Source organism: Carcharodon carcharias, chromosome 7 (genome assembly GCF_017639515.1).
Source record: "Carcharodon carcharias isolate sCarCar2 chromosome 7, sCarCar2.pri, whole genome shotgun sequence".
In the NCBI taxonomy this organism is placed as follows: domain Eukaryota; kingdom Metazoa; phylum Chordata; class Chondrichthyes; order Lamniformes; family Lamnidae; genus Carcharodon; species Carcharodon carcharias.
This window is the reverse complement of record NC_054473.1, coordinates 173,785,976-173,802,640: the sequence shown is the minus strand read 5'-3', so window position 1 is coordinate 173,802,640 and position 16,665 is coordinate 173,785,976. Positions and strand designations below refer to the sequence as shown.

Sequence of the window (16,665 nt, the reverse complement as noted above, 5' to 3'; positions counted from 1 at the left end):
AGGTATTCTCATTCTCTTTCTTTCTCTCTTTCCCTTACCTCTCTTTCTTTATCCTTCTCTCTTGCCTGAAATTCCAGTTCCAGCTTCCTTGCTTTATCCTGCCTTTCTGCTTGCTCCCTTTGAAATACCCTTTCCTTTGCTTCTAATTTAAGGTTTTCAGTTCCTTTGCTTGTTCAAGTTCAAGCATCTTCACTTGTAACTGAAGTCTCACTACCTCCAGCTGTGACTCACTAGTGTCAGGCATCACTTCAACTGTAGATGCTGTACTATACCTTTAATTATATCTGCTTTCTTCACTCCTACAGGTAACCCTTATATTAACTTATCTGCCAACTCTGTTAACTTATTCTTGGATACTTTTTGTACCCAATCAGAGTTACAAGTTCTACTCCCAGACAAGTCTTAGCAATTGCCAAAGCCATCTTGCAGTCTCAACGCTTATTAAAAAACCTCACCAACTTTTGGATTCAAAAGTGCTTCTCATACTCATAACCTTAAGATTCAGCAGTTCCAAATGAATCAAGGAATTATAAGTATTACCTTGCCAAAAGCCCCCAGTCATTATGACACAGCAGTTGGTAAAAAGGCTGAGTTGTTTAAACCCCAGAGGGAAACTTGAAACAACTGTCAATACCTATATTTCAATATATTTTCAATTGGTATGTTTGAGATGCAGCTCTGAATTCAGGAATAAGACCACCGACCCTCAGAAGGTATTTTTTATATAAAAATAAATTGAACATTTATTAATTTACAACAAATTAAACACATACATATCTACAAATTACTGCCATACTAACTTTTAAACAAATCCCCAAATTAATCACTCCCAGGTAAATCTCTATCAAGGCAACAGTAACCCATAGACTTTAAACAAACACCAGGCAAAACACATTTGACCTTACAAATTCAAAATAAGGTTCCCTACAATTTGGTTCCTTTGCAGACACAGTTCTAGGCTTACAGGCTGGTTAGATCTTCACTGCCTCTGCCTTATACACACAAACTCCTTTCTTTTTATACCTAGCTTGTCATTTGAATGTAAATTTTCCATTGCGTCACTAGAGTTTAACATTACAGCTCCTAACAATAACATTTTCATTCCACTAATTTCATTAATAATATAAACACATTGTTTGGCGTCGCCCAGCTAGGTGCAAGATTTTACTCCCACTCTTGAATGCTTTATTCAACAACTGCAAATTTACACTTTACCTTCTATCCTCCTTACGTTTATCTAATTAACACCTCAAAACTACTATACATTTAAGCACCCAGACTAGCTGTGTTTAATCCAATTAAGACACACACATAGACACCACTAGAACTCTTTTTTAAAAATAATTTCCAGTAATGTTATAGACATTAATATCTCTACATGACAGTTCCATTTTCTTTTTCAGCAACAGCGTTTGGCAGAAGCCTTATGTCATTTAATGCAGCTTCCTATTAAGAGGGGCAGACTACCTTTAAGAACAGAAGGCTGGCTGCACCATGCGCTATTAACACCCAATGCTCAACTTGCTGCTGATTGCTGAGGCAGCCAGCAATGTGGCAGAAGCTCAGCCCTGCACTATAATCAGATAAAGGAGATGACAGCTCAAAATTTTCATGCTGCTTACCTCCACCTCAAGGGGCGGGGGCAGGTTGAGAATCGAGACTCCTGTGCCCAACAAAAATGATGTGGACGAATTTTTAGCCCTGAAACTTCCATGTCTTGACTGAAACTGAGATTAATGATAGCTACAAGGAAGTATTGTGGGACCACAGTCCCGAAAAAAGAGGAAGTACATACATTGTTCGCAAGGGGATCTGAAATGTAACACCAGGGTGCTCTGTAAAAGTTTGGTTCAAAAATAGCAGAAACTTTGAGAAACCTTTTTGGGAGATGTGAACTGTAAAAGAGAAGACAACAAACCAAATTCTATTATAGAGTACATGGCACAGAGCCATATTAATTGCTTGTTATGTGTATTACAAAGTCATTTGTATAACAAATAACCTAATTTTGATTGGAGGTCCTGGGTTGTGAACGCCCTCGGCTGTTTCCCAGATGTGCCCGAGAAAGCAGGGGGAGATAATTAGTGCATGGCAGTGGCCTGTGAAACAGGACGCCTCACTCACAGCATGGTTGTCTGATGGATGTTGCACTGCTGGACCCTCACCTGGTAGAGCAGCGCCGACCTCACTGTCAACACAGGATCGGTCCCGGTCATCGCCGGCCAGCTGGATGACTCTGTTTTCAAAGTCCCTGAGGACCTTGATTTTAGACATTCCACCAGTCTGTGACCTCTCCCTTTTGTTGTGTGCCAGCTTGTCCTGCATGAAGACAGATGGAGAGACTGTAAGCAGGGCGCCTGCCAGGCCAGATGATAAGTATGCCTGGCATGTGTGGGTGGTGAGTGGTGCCATGGATGAGCACAATAAAGGTGTGTGAGAGAGTGAATGGTGATGTCCCTTGAACTGGCAGTGAGTGAGATCCCTGAGGATGTGTGATGGGTTTGTGAGTGTGTGAGTTGAGAGTGATGAGAAGAGCGACTTACACTGGCAGAACGAATGGAGATCATTCATCCTCTTTCAGCACTGGGCGGCTGTCCCCTTTTGCAGGGGACTGACCACTGCTGCCACCGCCTCCCAAGCTGGATTGGCGATGGTACTGCCCCTCCTGCGGGCCAGAGCAGGGGTAGAGGACACCCCGGCGGGCTTCTACAGCATCCAGAAAGACATTCCAGGGCCATGTCTTCGTGCAGCAGTTGTGGGCTGGAAGCACAGTCGTGAGAGGTGTGCGCACGGCGGCACTTTAAATATGAGGTGAGGAAGTGGCGAGCTGACGGAGTGGCGGGTGAATGTGAGCCAGACTGCCATGGAAACGGCGTGTTTCCCGGGAATGCGTGATTACTGAGGCGGGATTGGGACGACACGGTGTGAAAAGTTGTCATTACGGCCGGCGGGTAAAACGTTCTTTTACACGCCCGCTACCGCGTTTAGTACAAATCAGGGACTGTTCCGCCCAAAGTCTCCTTACTCGAGGAGTCAGACTGATATTCTTGAAAGAGAAACCACTGGATTGCTAAGAAATACAAGGCAAAGCACCTCTGCTACCTAAACGAGTTAACTTAGTGTTTAGAATTGCAAGAACGGATGTTCTTGAAGGCGTAAGGGTGTTCAGTCTCACCATAAAAATGATCTGGGAGCTGAAATAATCCTGATCAAAAAGTTTGGAGTGGACCCAAAAGTATAAAAGCTCCTGACAGGTATTTCCTGCCTAATGATGGAGAGTTTATCATAAAAACAAACGTCATAAACCTGAGTCTTGGTGGAATCATTCAGACTGTTTATTTTTTTCACACAGAGAAGCTCCTGTTAAATTTAAAAGTGGGGCCGGATTTTCAACTTTCTGCCATGTTATAAAACTGGCCAAAGGAAATTGAAACCATAGGGCAATCCATAGCATCGGTTGTATACGTGTGTGGCCAGTTGGAAACATGCCCCATAATGTGGCAGATCATGTTTACGCCTGGGGGGGGGGGGGGCGCGAGGCTGTAATGAGGTATTATTTGCTATTATTTCCTTAATTTAAAATTCAGACATGATGAATTCAGAGCTCTATCCATTTTTATAGGTAATTTTATTGGAAAGGTGTGGATGATTTAATTTTCTGATATTAGGGTGGGTTGTGGCTATCTGGGCTGCTTTTCAGTATTTTGTAAAGCTGTGGTTACACCAAGTGGGATTTTATGGCCTCTCTCTGTTTGGAGGCGGCAAGGGCATTTAATTAGGTGGGGGTGGTGGGGGTGGGGGCGCGGGGGTTGGGTGGTGGGTTGGGGGGGGTGGGGAGTGGCGGTTAGCGTGCCTGGACCCTGCCTCTGCCAGAATTAAGTCAGGGTGGAAAGGCCTGTGGTTAGACTTGCTGCCCCACTGCCAATTGAAGCCCCTTAGGTGGACAATTAATGACCACTTGAGGGCCTCATCCCAGTATCAGGCAGGTCTGCCCACATGCAGCGTGCATGACAGATAAACCTGTGTGGCCAGCTTGTGACCTCCAGCAGGGTAGGTGGGGCTCCTACCTCCACCCCACCCCCCCAATCAAAAGGCTGATCAAGGGACACGGCATCAAAAAGTGGGCAACGGGGGGAGTATAAATCCAGCCCCGGGTGTCTGACCCGAATGTGCCCCCTGCCGGGCTTGTTAGGCTAAAATTGGGGCTAAACGATTCAATAAACAGACATGCCAGAATTGCCACTGCGATGCATTTTGAACCTTTCTGGAAGAAAGGTCAGGACCAGTGTATCATCTAATCTCACAGCTCCTGGTGAGACAGAAGTTATGTTGCCTGCTGAGTCAGTTGAAGCTGAGCTAATGCATTCGTGTGCCAATCCACGATGCTCATCTGTCTGTCTCTGTTCAGGAAGCTTAAAATGCTGCAGTTAATTTAGCTTCCCTCCACCTGCCGATGGATTGTCTGCTTCCATTATTGTAGGTACTCCCCCACGTGTGGGGACACACCTTTTAAAGCTTCGTCTGAGGATTAAAAAAAATCGGCTTCGCCCGTGTGTGGATTGCAGGGTATGGCTCACGCCAAGAGAGTTCTGCTTTTCCCAGTTGAACCTTAGCTCAGTTAAACCTGGGTCCAGGGTGACAGACAATCTGCCCCTTGATGCAGAAGTTAAGAACATAAGAGCATAAGAAATAGGAGCAGGAGTAGACCACCTGGCCCTTCGAGCCTGCTACACCCTTCAGTACGATCATGGCTGATCTTGGGCTTCAACTCCATTTCCCTGCCCGCTCCCTGAGAGACCAAATATCCATCTATCCCAGCCTTAAATGTCTTCAGTGATGGAGCAGCTCCAACCCGCTACGGTAGAGAATTCCAATGATTCACAACTTGACACAGGAATAGGGGAAGCCGCTACCACCTTTGGTTGATCTGTGAAATGCAAAATGGAATAACATCAAGCTTGACCCTGAGGACCAAGCTGATGGTTTATGAGGCCTGTGTTGTCAGCACTTTGCTGCATGGCTGTCAAACTTGGACGACTTACAGCTATCGAGAAAAGAAGCACAACAGTTTCCATCTTTGCTGCCTGAGGTGCATTATGGGTATATCCCAGCAGGACAAGTTCACGAATGCGGCAGTGCTCTTGAAGGCAGAGCTCTCACGTTTGTCAGCGCTCCTCAGAGGCGGCCTCACTGTCCTGAGCATGTCTGCAGGATGCAAGGACTATCTGTGTGGTGAGGAAGCCAGGGCTAGGCGACCAGTGAGATGCCCAAAGCTTCTGCTTCAAGGTTACTTACAAGCGTGATATGTAAGCCCTTGACATTGATTATCGCACCTTGGAGTCACTCGTTGACGACAGAAGAAAATGGTGACACCTCCTGTGGGCACCACCATGATGACCAGCGGCTTGATGACAAACGCCAACACTGAAAACAACAACCCACAATGATACTTGGCAGCTTTATGTGCGGCACTTGCGGTAGAACCTGCCTCTCAAGGATTGGCTTCTTCAGCTGTCAGGAACGTACCTCACCTGAAATGGATCTATTTGCTGTGTGCCCATCATCTTTCCTCAGTGGGAGGATGTCAGGTGAGGAAATCCAACAGAAAGGTTTGCATTTATGTTGCACCGTTCACAATCTCAGGATGTCCCAAAGTGCTTTACAGTCAACAAAGTTCTTTTGAAATACGATCAGTGTTGTAATGTAGGAAATTTGCAGCAAAGTTTGCAGGCAGCAAGGGCACACAAGAAAAATGACCAGACAATCTGTTTTCAGCAATGTTGGCTCAGGAATAAATATTGGCCAGGACACCGGTAAGAATGCCCTACTCCCCTGGCATCCTGGCCAATATTTATCCCTCAATCAATATCACAAAAACAAATTCTCTGGGCATTATCACATTGTTGTTGGTGGGAACATACCGTGTGTAAATTGGTTGCCGTGCTTCCTCCAACAGTGACCATACTTCAAAAGTGCTTAATTGGCTGTAAAGCACTTTGGGATGTCCTGTGGTTGTGAAATATGCTAGATAAATGCAAGTCTTTGTTTTTTTACATTTGAAAATGAATCCACTGACCTTGACCATTCATGTGGGATAATTGAATTCCTTGTGGCACTGACTCCAGGGCAGATTTTCCCAGGGGCTTTGAGACCTTGACCTTAGGACCAAAGTGGTACCCTAAGCCTGCAGTTGCCGGCAGTGAGACCAGAGTTACAATCTCCAGGAGGCAGCTGCCTTATTGACCACCTTTGGACTCGCCATCCTATTAAGGATGGCAGGTATGCTCCTGATGCCGCATGCCCAGTCAGAAAGCCAGAGCTCCAGAGCCGTGGCAACCCCACTGGGAAATGGGAGCTGCTGAGGCGGTTTGGCGACCATGAGGGTGCCTCAACATGGGAGCACTCTCATTGACCTGCACATCAAGATTGGAATAACTGGGATAGAGGCCGGTCGGTGAATCGAGCTGGGGGAGGAACCCCTCGCTGGATCAGTCTCAGCTACGTTTGTGAGTTTTGTGAATGCAGCCTCCCGCCCCCCCCCCCTCTTTGTGCCATGAACTCTCCTGCTGCGCAGAGGCCAGATCCATTGAGATGTTGACCTCTGCATGCTGGAGAGTCCGTCACTGGTAAAATCAGGCCCTCATGGGGCCTCAGCAATGTTGATTGGCTGGCCACCTCTATGTAGTGGGCAACCAATCTGGTTCCCAGTCCACCGTTGGGAAAATTCCCGTGAGATGGGAATGATTGAGGAGCTACTCCAATCTGGCTTTGCCCTATTTTCCCAGCTTCCCTGTGCCCACCCTCAAAGCTGCTGCCAGGGGGTTGGGAAAATTCAGCCTCCTGGCATTGACTTCCATGGCTATCTGCCCCCACTTCTGAGCATGTACTTGGAGGGCCTGCAGGCCTCCAGCGGAAGAGGACATCACTTCTCCTTTCCGCCTCCTGCTCTCGGACTGCCAGTGCACCCATGAATCTTGGAGCTGGCTGTTTCCCATGTTGTGTCTTTGCTCAGTGTTTCACAGGCCAGGTTCACTTCCTGACTGCTCCAGCCACAATGCACCTCCTCTTTAAGAGGTATAGGCTAGCTTCAAGCAGTACAGGCTACGATATTGGCCCCTTGCTGATGCGTTCAGACCCTGCACTCAGCTGAGGAGCGATGAATGCCACATTGATGGAGCCTCTGGTGACAGCTCTGATTTGCTGGGAGCTCTGTTGCCAAAATGGACCTGGAGACTAGCATCCCCTCAGCCCATCAATCCATAGAGAGCACTAGTGGAGAGAATGGGCAGGGGCTTCCTGTATTGTTCTTCACTCTGTGCTCATGCTGCCTGTGGTCGGACAGCAGCTGAATATTCAAGGAGTGGAACTCCTTCCATGTATAGTACGTGGCTGATTCGGGATGGGGGAGAAGGCAAGGTAATGTACGTGCAGCCAGTGAAATCTCGAAGCTGGGGAAATCCAGCTGTGTGGGCTAATCGGAGATACCTCCTCTCCTGATTAGCAGCCTGCATTGGGAAGGTAATGTTACTCTTTCCTTGTAAAGCAGGCAGCCATCACTTGCAAAAGGGACAGCAAACTGACTGATGCTGCAGATGTCACCCATTACATTCTGGAATGAGCTTGTGGAGTACAAATCACAAGCCATCATAACCTTCAGAGTCACAGGAAATCCTCTGCGTGTTCTGCCAATTGGCTTTAACTCCATTCACCAGGTGACAAAGGTCAGTGACTGCTGAACTGCCGAAGCATAAATTTTTGACACATTGCTTCTCTGACATGTTGAGGTATGACATTCTGTTCCATAAGGCCCATGTACTGTAATACTTCTTTGGCCCTTGCCTCCATCATCTTCTTTGCCCCTCCACAGTTCTTTCCTGATGTGCCTGCCTGCTGCTACTGCTTCTGTGGCATCAATACCACAGATTTCATGGCAATCTCAGTCTTTTCTGGTACCCCTGCATCTAATACAGTAAAAGTGGTACAGCTGCAGTCAAAGATCAACTATAGCATTAATTTGGACTAATAAAAATCTGGAATTGAAAACTAGCCTCGGTAATGGTGACCATGATGTTATCATTTATTGTTGTTAAAAACCCATCTGGTTCACTGATGTCCTTGAGGGAAGGAAGTCTGCTGTCAGGCTTACATGTGACTCCAGACCCACAGCAATGTGGTTGACTCTTAACTGGCCTCTGAAATGGCCTAGCAAGTCATTCAGTTGTAGCAAACCACTACAGAAAAGTTGAATCAGACAAACTACAGTGATTCAGGAAGGTGGTTTACCAACACATTCTAAAGCGGCAATTAGGGATAGGCAGCCTTGTCAGTGACATTGACATCCCATGAAAGAATAAAATGTATGCTGCCAGCATCACACCCACCTTTAATTGTCTGTGCATACTTCCTGCTGATTATCCATAGCACATTGCCCAAACACAGTGCAATAATCTTATGTACATATAATTCACAGCTCCTTAATGTGACATGTGTCTTGTGTCTTCTGATGAATGTTCTTTTGATTTGGAGAGAAGGTAAATATCTGTTGGCTTGGATTTATCCTCTGCCATTCACAGTCAATAGACAGGAAATCGAGTGTAATTTTCGAAGCGGATCATCTTAAGGCTGGATGATGCCATAGGTCCATCGAGTTCACCTCTCTGCTGTCCTGATAGTTTCATCTGATCATGAGTTTCTCTTTAAGACACTTGTCCAATTTTATTTTTGAAAAGAACGAAGATGCTTTCTCCTGCAATAGTTCCAAACCCAAAATCCCCACCAGCAATAATTCCTGACATTGATTCGATGATTTTATTCCCAAGCGATGCAACAAAACCTTCCTAAGGGATTTACATTATTTATGAGGGTGATTTTAAACAAGAGAATGAAAGTTTTTCCAAATGTTTTTTAAGTGCACAATGCACCTTTAATATCGATATGCCTTTACAGTTTGCTATTCGAACAACTTATCAGGTGAACCAGCAAAAGGCGGGGATGTGTTGTTATGGGAGGGCAGACTGCCTTTATGATTGTTACAATGCGTTAAACCAGTTATCAGCCACAGAGTGATTTTGAGCCAGAATTTAGCAGGGGGAAATTCTATTGGAAATACCCTAGTACAGTTTGGTAAGAAAACACCCACTGAAGTCATTTTGTGCCATTCATTGTTATATGCTGCAACACGAATGCAGCCTTGTTAAACCAAGACTCATTCAGAACTGCAGAACTTTTCTTTCAAAGCACAATTGATATTGATCCTTATTTGAATGTAATTCCTGCAAAACTAAATAGATTTAGGCATCAGCAGGTGATACAACAGCTTTTAATTGTACATTCATGCAGCATACTTCAATGGGCCAACAGTGAATCCTTTGTCATAATTATCAATATGCCGGAGCCAACTTTCTCATTTCTTGAGAATTTCAGTTAGGTCACTGCATGGATTTCTCTTTTCCAAAAAAAGTGAGACCAATTTCTTTAACCTTTCCTCATAAGTGAAAATTCCTGACACCTGGAATTATATTCATTGTTTGCTTTTAAACTCCATAGAACAATAATATCTCCTCAGATAATGTGCTGACTAGTGCCTTGTGCAGTCACAAATATAATGTCTTTCCCTGTGTACATGGCCCCTTGACAAATTTAACCCTTTGCACTCTTTTTAACTGCAGCTGGGCAGCAGCTGATGGTCCCAAAGTGACAATCCAACAATACTCAGCAACAACCTGAGGAACCATGGGGAAAAGTGGTCAACAGGCAGGAAATGCACAAGAAATGTCGGGGAGGGGGACGGTGAAAGATATGCTTTGCCTGCCTCTGAAGCCAGGGATTTGAAGTAACAAGGTGAAGCCTTGCGAGGAAATTTCAGATGGCAGGGGCGGTTGTGATTGAATGACTGACGCCTGGCTGTGGAGCGAAGGAAGCAGGGAGCATGTAGTAATTTGGAGCTGAAAGATGGGCGAATGGGACAGGGTGTATGGCTGCAGAAGATCGCTGTGATAGGGTTAAGCGAAGCCATGCAGGGATTTGAAAATAAGGCTGAGGATCTTCCATTAGGGCACATAGGGCCTGTGGGTCTCGGTGAGGATAGTAATGAAAGATCTGTAGGAGTTAGGGCTGCCGGGCAAACAGGCCATGGGATCATAAGAGTTTTAAATACAAAATCTTTACCATTTCCATAAATAATGTTATTCTCTCAGCTCAGCGATTATTTTCTGTCTGATTTCCCTCTTTTTATTCTCCTCCTTATCCATCTCACCCAACCATCACTTCTCGATCTATTTCATTTTCACCTTTGGTTCTTTTGAGCTACCCTATTCTACGTACCTTGGCCCTTCATTCTGGGTTTCCAGTTTAATCAAAGTAACCTATGATTTACTGAGAAAGAGCCTGGGGCCAGAAAACTGGCCGCTTCAGCACAACGTCTGCAATAACTCCGGCAGTAGTGCACTTGAAGAGCCGCAGGTTAAGCCAGGAACCAGGTACAAGGTGACATTGATCTTACCTTGTGGATTCTGGGGACACGCTTCTGAAAGAAATGGCTCCACCCACGAAATAGCTTTTCCTTTGATCTCGGTCTTGCGAGGGTTTCTTGGTGCCAACTTAGTCGACTGCAGCCTCGACGTTGAGAGTACTTACTCAGCCTGCTCTCAGCTCTTGCATCCATCTCTGAATCAAGACTGTGATTTTATCACCTATCGTAATATCTCCCTCTGTGCCTTGGGCTGGAATTTTACATCTTGCAGGCGGGCGCGCTCGACCCAAACGGGCATAAGATGACGCGAGATGACATCGGGCAAAGGTCCGACATCAACGCTCACTCGCGAGATATTTCGCTCGGCGGGCGCATGCAAAAGTCGGAAGGGCACCCGCCAACAATTAAGCGGGCAATTAAGCCCATTAGCAGCCCAATTAAAAGTGATTTTTTTTAGTGGCCCGTCCAACCCTACGGTTGGCGGACGGGCCAGTCGGCCAGGCTGGCTTTACATTTTTAATGAGACCTCACCCAAGGGTGGGGTGAAACCTCCGTTAGGATATAAAATAAAAAGAAATATCTGGGGCCTTTTTTCTTTCTTGAAGTATGCTTCCAGGTGCTTGATTGCTCTGCATGGACATTTTTTGCAGCATTTTTGTGCTTCCTTGTATTAGTTGGAGTTCTGCAGCTCCCTGAGGCATCTATCTGCCTTCAGGGAGCGCAGTGGGCCACGGTGACATCAGCGCCTGCCCTCTCCCCACCTCTACCGGCAATGCCGAGCCTTTCTCCGGGCACATTTCATGCAGGCAATTGGCCAGCCAGCGTAAGATCGCGTACACAGCGCTATCTCAGCCAGGAACGGGTTTTGCGCCCGCTTCTGCCCTCGCTGACTTCGGGTGCACCCCGAGGGTAAAATTCAGGCCTTGGTGTTAAGAATATTTTTATTGGTAACGCTCTTGTTAAGCTCCTTGGGACTTATTGCTATGTTAAAAGCACAATATAAATCTTATTGATAATTATAAAAATACAAGTTATGACAGTAGCATAAGTTTGGAATAAGAAAAGCCCATTTACCTGATTAAGCCCATCCTTCTACAGATGATACATCAACACTCTCTGGTGAGTCCAACAGGCCAGTCAAGCCACATTTTTTAAGCCCATACACAGAACCTCTCCAGATCAACTTTATTTCTGTCTTGCCTTAGCATCAAGTTCTGCACCTCTGTAATGAAAGTGGACCTGTTTCTTGTGTTACATTAATATTTAGCTAAGCTGGTCTGTTTATGTGATTTCATCTGTGTCTGACAAGCTAAATGTTTTGAGACATAGGTTTTCATTTCATTCTAAGAAAAAAGTCAACTCCTTTTCAGTAAGACCTTTGACTCTGGTGCATAGTTAGGGAGAGAGTTCCAGGATTTTGACCCAGCAAAAGTGAAGGAACGGCAATATGGTTCCAAGTCAGGATGGTGTGTGGCTTGGTATGGCGTGTGAATTTGCAGGTAATGATGTTCCCATGAGGGTTTGGAAGGGACTGTCTTAAGGAGCCTTGTGGAATATCATAATCCTGAATTATGCTGCTTTAAAAATAAACTTGACTTGTTCAAGCACCACAATCCACTGGGTCTCATTGTGAAAAGGCAATTGCAAAATGTGATCTGCAAAATCCCTGGAATCATCACAAGCCAATAATTGCTGAATATACACTTGACAGTTCTATGTTACAGGAAGGACGTAATAGCTCTGGAGAGAGTGCAGAGGAGGTTTACAAGAATGTTGCCAGGGTTAGAAAAGTTTAGCTACGAGGAGAGATTGGATAGGTTGGGGTTATTTTCCTTAGAACAAAGAAGGCTGAGAGGTGACTTGATTGAGGTGTACAAAATTATGAGGGGAATAGATAGAGTGGACAGGATAAAATTGTCTCCCTTGATGGAGAATTCTATAACCAGGGGACATAGATTCAAGATAAGTGGCAGAAGGTGTAGGGGGGACATGAGGAAGAACTTTTTTACGCAGAGGGTAGTGGATGTCTGGAATTTGCTGCCCAAGATGGTGGTAGAAGCAGAAACTTTAAACTCTTTTAAAAAGTACCTGGATCTGCACCTAAAGTGATGTAAGCTGCAGGGCTATGGGCCGGGTGCAGGGAGGTGGGATTAGAAAGGGCGCCTTGGTGTCCTCAGGCTGGCATGGATAAGATGGGCCGAACTTTTCTATGGTTAGAGAAAAAAAATCCACGATAGCCTAGTTGGCAAACACACTGCCCAATGCGTCATGCAGATCAGGAAGGCTAATGGATTGTTTCTCAGCCTATGCTGATGACTGATCTCAGCCAGTGTGGCAATGGTGGTAGTCCCCTGGCCTTAATTGGTGCCTTGGGAAAGGGAGAGAAAAAATCAGCCTGGGTGCCCCAAAAGCCATCCTGTATCCTTGCATAGAGCGTGTAGATATGGACTAAAGACAGGATTGGGCTCAGCTGCTGGTTCAATAGCCACTTGACCAATAAATGGCCAGCCTCATATGTTTGGATGACGTGCAGGTGGGTTGGCAGTGCTTATGGGACAATTGCCCAGCAAGAATCACTATGGCAATCAGTAAAGCAGATTTTCCTGACTCTTGGCTCAGGGATGGAGACTATTTTTGCATTGTCCTGGGATTTCTAGGAGTTTTCTGTGGGGTGGGACAAGACTGGTCTTGTGCCGAGAGTGAGTGAAGGTCCGTTGAAACAGTGCTCATGATGCAGGATATTCTTGTGTGATCAGTACTATCATTCTGAGGGGTGGCATGGTGTACAGTTATTGACTTGGGATGGGAAATCATGACACTACCCGGGCTCACTGGAAGGGCCTATGCAGGTCCTGGGGCAGACCAAAGACAGACAATTTTAAATTTAAATCTCTACCCTTGCTTCACTATCTCTAGATTTCCACAAGTAATAGGGACCTTCTGGCTACTGACCTCCATCAGTAGCCAAAAGCTCCCAATCTCGGAGATCTGACACGTTGCTATGCTTCAATATACAGCCACTTATATTGGGCAATGTGTCCTGACAGAAACAAAAAATGGACTTGCATTTATATAGTGCTTTTCATAACCTTAGAACATCCCAGAGCACTTCACAACCAATGCAATATTGTTCAAATGTCGTCATTGTTGTAATGTAGGAAACACAGCAGCCAATCTATGCAAAGCAAGCTCGCTCACATAGCAGTGTGATGATAATAAGCATAGAATCTTACCATTTAATTGATGTTGTTTGAAGCATTGAAATTAGCCAGTGTCAGCTGTGGCTCAGTTGCCAGCACACCTGTCTTGGAGTCACAAGGTTTTGGGTTCAAGTCGCATTCCAGGGTTTGAGTGCAAAAATCAAAGCTGACACTTCAATGCAGTACTGAGGGAATGCTGCACTGTTGGAGGTGCCATCTCATCATGGAGACTTTAAACCAAGGCCCCATCTGTCTGCTTAGCTGGCTGTAAAAGATTCCATGGCATTATTTCAAAGAAGGGCAGTGGAGTTCTCCACTGTATCCTGGCCAAAATTTTTCCTTAATCCACATCACTAAAACAGATTATTTGGTTATTATCATATTGCTGTTTGTGGGATCTTGCTATGCACAAATTGGTTGCCATGTTTCCTATGTTGCAACAGTGACTACACTTCAAAACTACTTTATCGGCTGTAAAGCACTATGAGATGTTCCAATGGTTGGGAAAAGCATTATATAAATGCAAAGCTTTCTTTCTATTTAGGACATTGGGGAGAACTCCCCTGCTCTATTTCATTTTAATGCCATCTTTTATGTCCACCTCAGATGGCAGACGTGGCTCTGGTTCAACATCTCATCCAAAATGCAGCACCTCTGATAGTGCAGCACTCTCTCAGTCCTGCACTGGAATGCCAGTTTAGATTTTGTGTTCACCAACTTTTTGACTCAGTAGAGACTGTTACCAACTGAGCCACAGCTGAGGGCTAGCCCCAGTCTATAGATATTGGCTTGGGATGGGAAATCCTGGCACTCCTGCGCTTTGGAGAACTTTGGTGGCTTGTCAGAAATCTGCCCGAGTACCTTCAGGGGAGAAAAACAGAATTTTGACATGTGCCTGGTTTGTTTCAGTATCGGAGATGGCTTCAGACGGAATATGGCCAAAATCGATTTGATGACAAGCAGGAGATTGAAAAGCTGCTCTCTCAGTACGAGGAACAACAAAAGCAACAGCAGCTGAGACATGGGGAGCGTCACTGGACAAACCACACAGCAACGGTCTACCCTCTTCCTTACAATGCCTATGGCAGCAGCAGCAGCCACAGCTGGGTGAACAGATAAGGGGTGTGACAGGGCACGGCTGCTGGATGTTTCAACATCATTTTATTCATTGTAAATCAGCAAGAATATATACAGCCATATGTACCTAGAGTGCAATACAAAGCAGGAGAAAGGCAGATAATTTATATACCATTGTTTCTCCTTTTTCTATTTATCATTTCAAAAATGTTCCCATTAGCTACAGTATGCAGGTTGTGCCTTTTCTTAAACTAAGTGCCTAACTAAGACTGCAAGTTTTAAATTGCACTGCATTGGAATTGGTTTTGCTCCCAGCCTTTATTCAGAACAGATGCTTGCTGCAGTAACTTTGGGCACTGCCATTTAGGACTACAAATTATTCAACAGTTAACAATGTTGCTACTTTTACCTACAGGCATTGACAGTATTGTTAAATGGACGTGAAACCATGTAAATTGTTTTCAATGTAGCACGTGCCAGTGATTGTTTATTGTGTTTACTTTTACTCATTAAACGAATTGAATTTTAAAACGAGTAAAATAAAATTGAAAATTGAATCTGTTGTACTTTTTTAATAATAAGTTGTGGGTCTATGCACTCTGGCCTCTTGTCCATCCACCACTTCCTTTGCCCCACCATTGGCCTTCACGCCTTTAGCTGTCTCGGCCCTTAACCCTGGAATTCCCTCTTGAATTCCCTCCCTAACTATGGAATTTCCTAAAACTCTGCGTCTCTGTCCCCGGTAGGGCCCTCCTTAAAACCTACCTCTTTGACTTAGCGTCTGATGACCTGTCTTAACGTCCACTTCTTGGACGCCGTGCCAGTTTTCACCTGCTTATGCTCATGTGAAACGCCTCGAGGTGTTTCGTTATACTGAAGTTGCTATGTAAATGCAACTTGCTGTCATTGATCTGCTGCTCCCAGTGGGGAGGGGCTGTCACCGGGACTGCATTTCAGGAAATCGTGGCTGCGCAGCCCATTTTGCTTCCAAAACACTCGTCCTCATGTGACCAGTTTCAGCTGGGAAGAATTAAATTGCACCATCCAGTCCTTATTCACAGTCACAGTGTATGGGTTGTGGGGAGAATTGCAATGCACAAAGGTATCATCAGCGTATTCAAAAAGATGTTTACAGGATTACATGACAACCATGCGCAGTTCCTCCCTCATTGATGAGGAAACTTTATTACAGGGAGACGGTGGCGGAATGCCAATGTTACTAGACTAGTCACCCAGAGGCTCAGGCTAATGCTCTGGAGGCATGGGTTCAAATCCCACCATGGTAGCTGGTGAAATTGCATTCAGTTAATTCATAAAATCTGTCTTAGTAATAGTGGCCACGAAACTATCATTGATTGTTGTTAAAAACCCATCTGGTTCACCAATGTCCTTTGGGGAAGGAAGTCTGCCATTGTTCCCTGGTCTGATGATAAGACAATCAGACTCACAGGAATGTGGATGACTCTTGACTGCCCTCTGAAATGGCCTAGCAAGCCATTCAGATAAGGGACAATTAGGGATGGCCAACAAATGCTGGCCTTGCCAGTGGCAACCACATGCTATGGGAAAATTCTGACTGAATGGCACAGGATCAGGAGAGCCAAATTCAGCCTGGGAGATTGTGGCTGTGATTTTTGGTTTAGCAAGCTATAATCCTCAACAAGATGAGTGCCCCATTGCCCTCGTGGCACCTTTCTCCAACTTGGATATGTATCACATGTATTGACATGATTATGCCCACAATGATCCATCATTCAAAAAGGGAAGGGAGTGCTAAAACTACTGAGATTCAGCTCTTCAACTTTTTTCAAATTTTTGGAAGACGTGAAGGAAGATTGCCTTTAAGCAACGTGGGTGGAATTGTCTGGTCCCATTGGCGTCAGGCCTCAAGGCGAGCGGTGTGGGGGAACATGAGGG

The 16,665-nt window shown here is 45.3% G+C and overlaps 1 protein-coding gene across 1 annotated transcript in view; it reads left to right on the top strand.

Annotated features, from left to right (window-relative positions):
* Positions 1-15,282, top strand: part of dusp22a (dual specificity phosphatase 22a) — a 129,743-nt gene extending 114,461 nt beyond the window's left edge. Inside the window, exon 7 of the mRNA XM_041192676.1 lies at positions 14,581-15,282. Coding sequence (XP_041048610.1) covers positions 14,581-14,790 — 210 coding nt within the window. The 3' untranslated portion in view covers positions 14,791-15,282. The remainder of the gene's footprint in view (positions 1-14,580) is intronic.
* Positions 15,283-16,665: the final 1,383 nt, after the last annotated feature.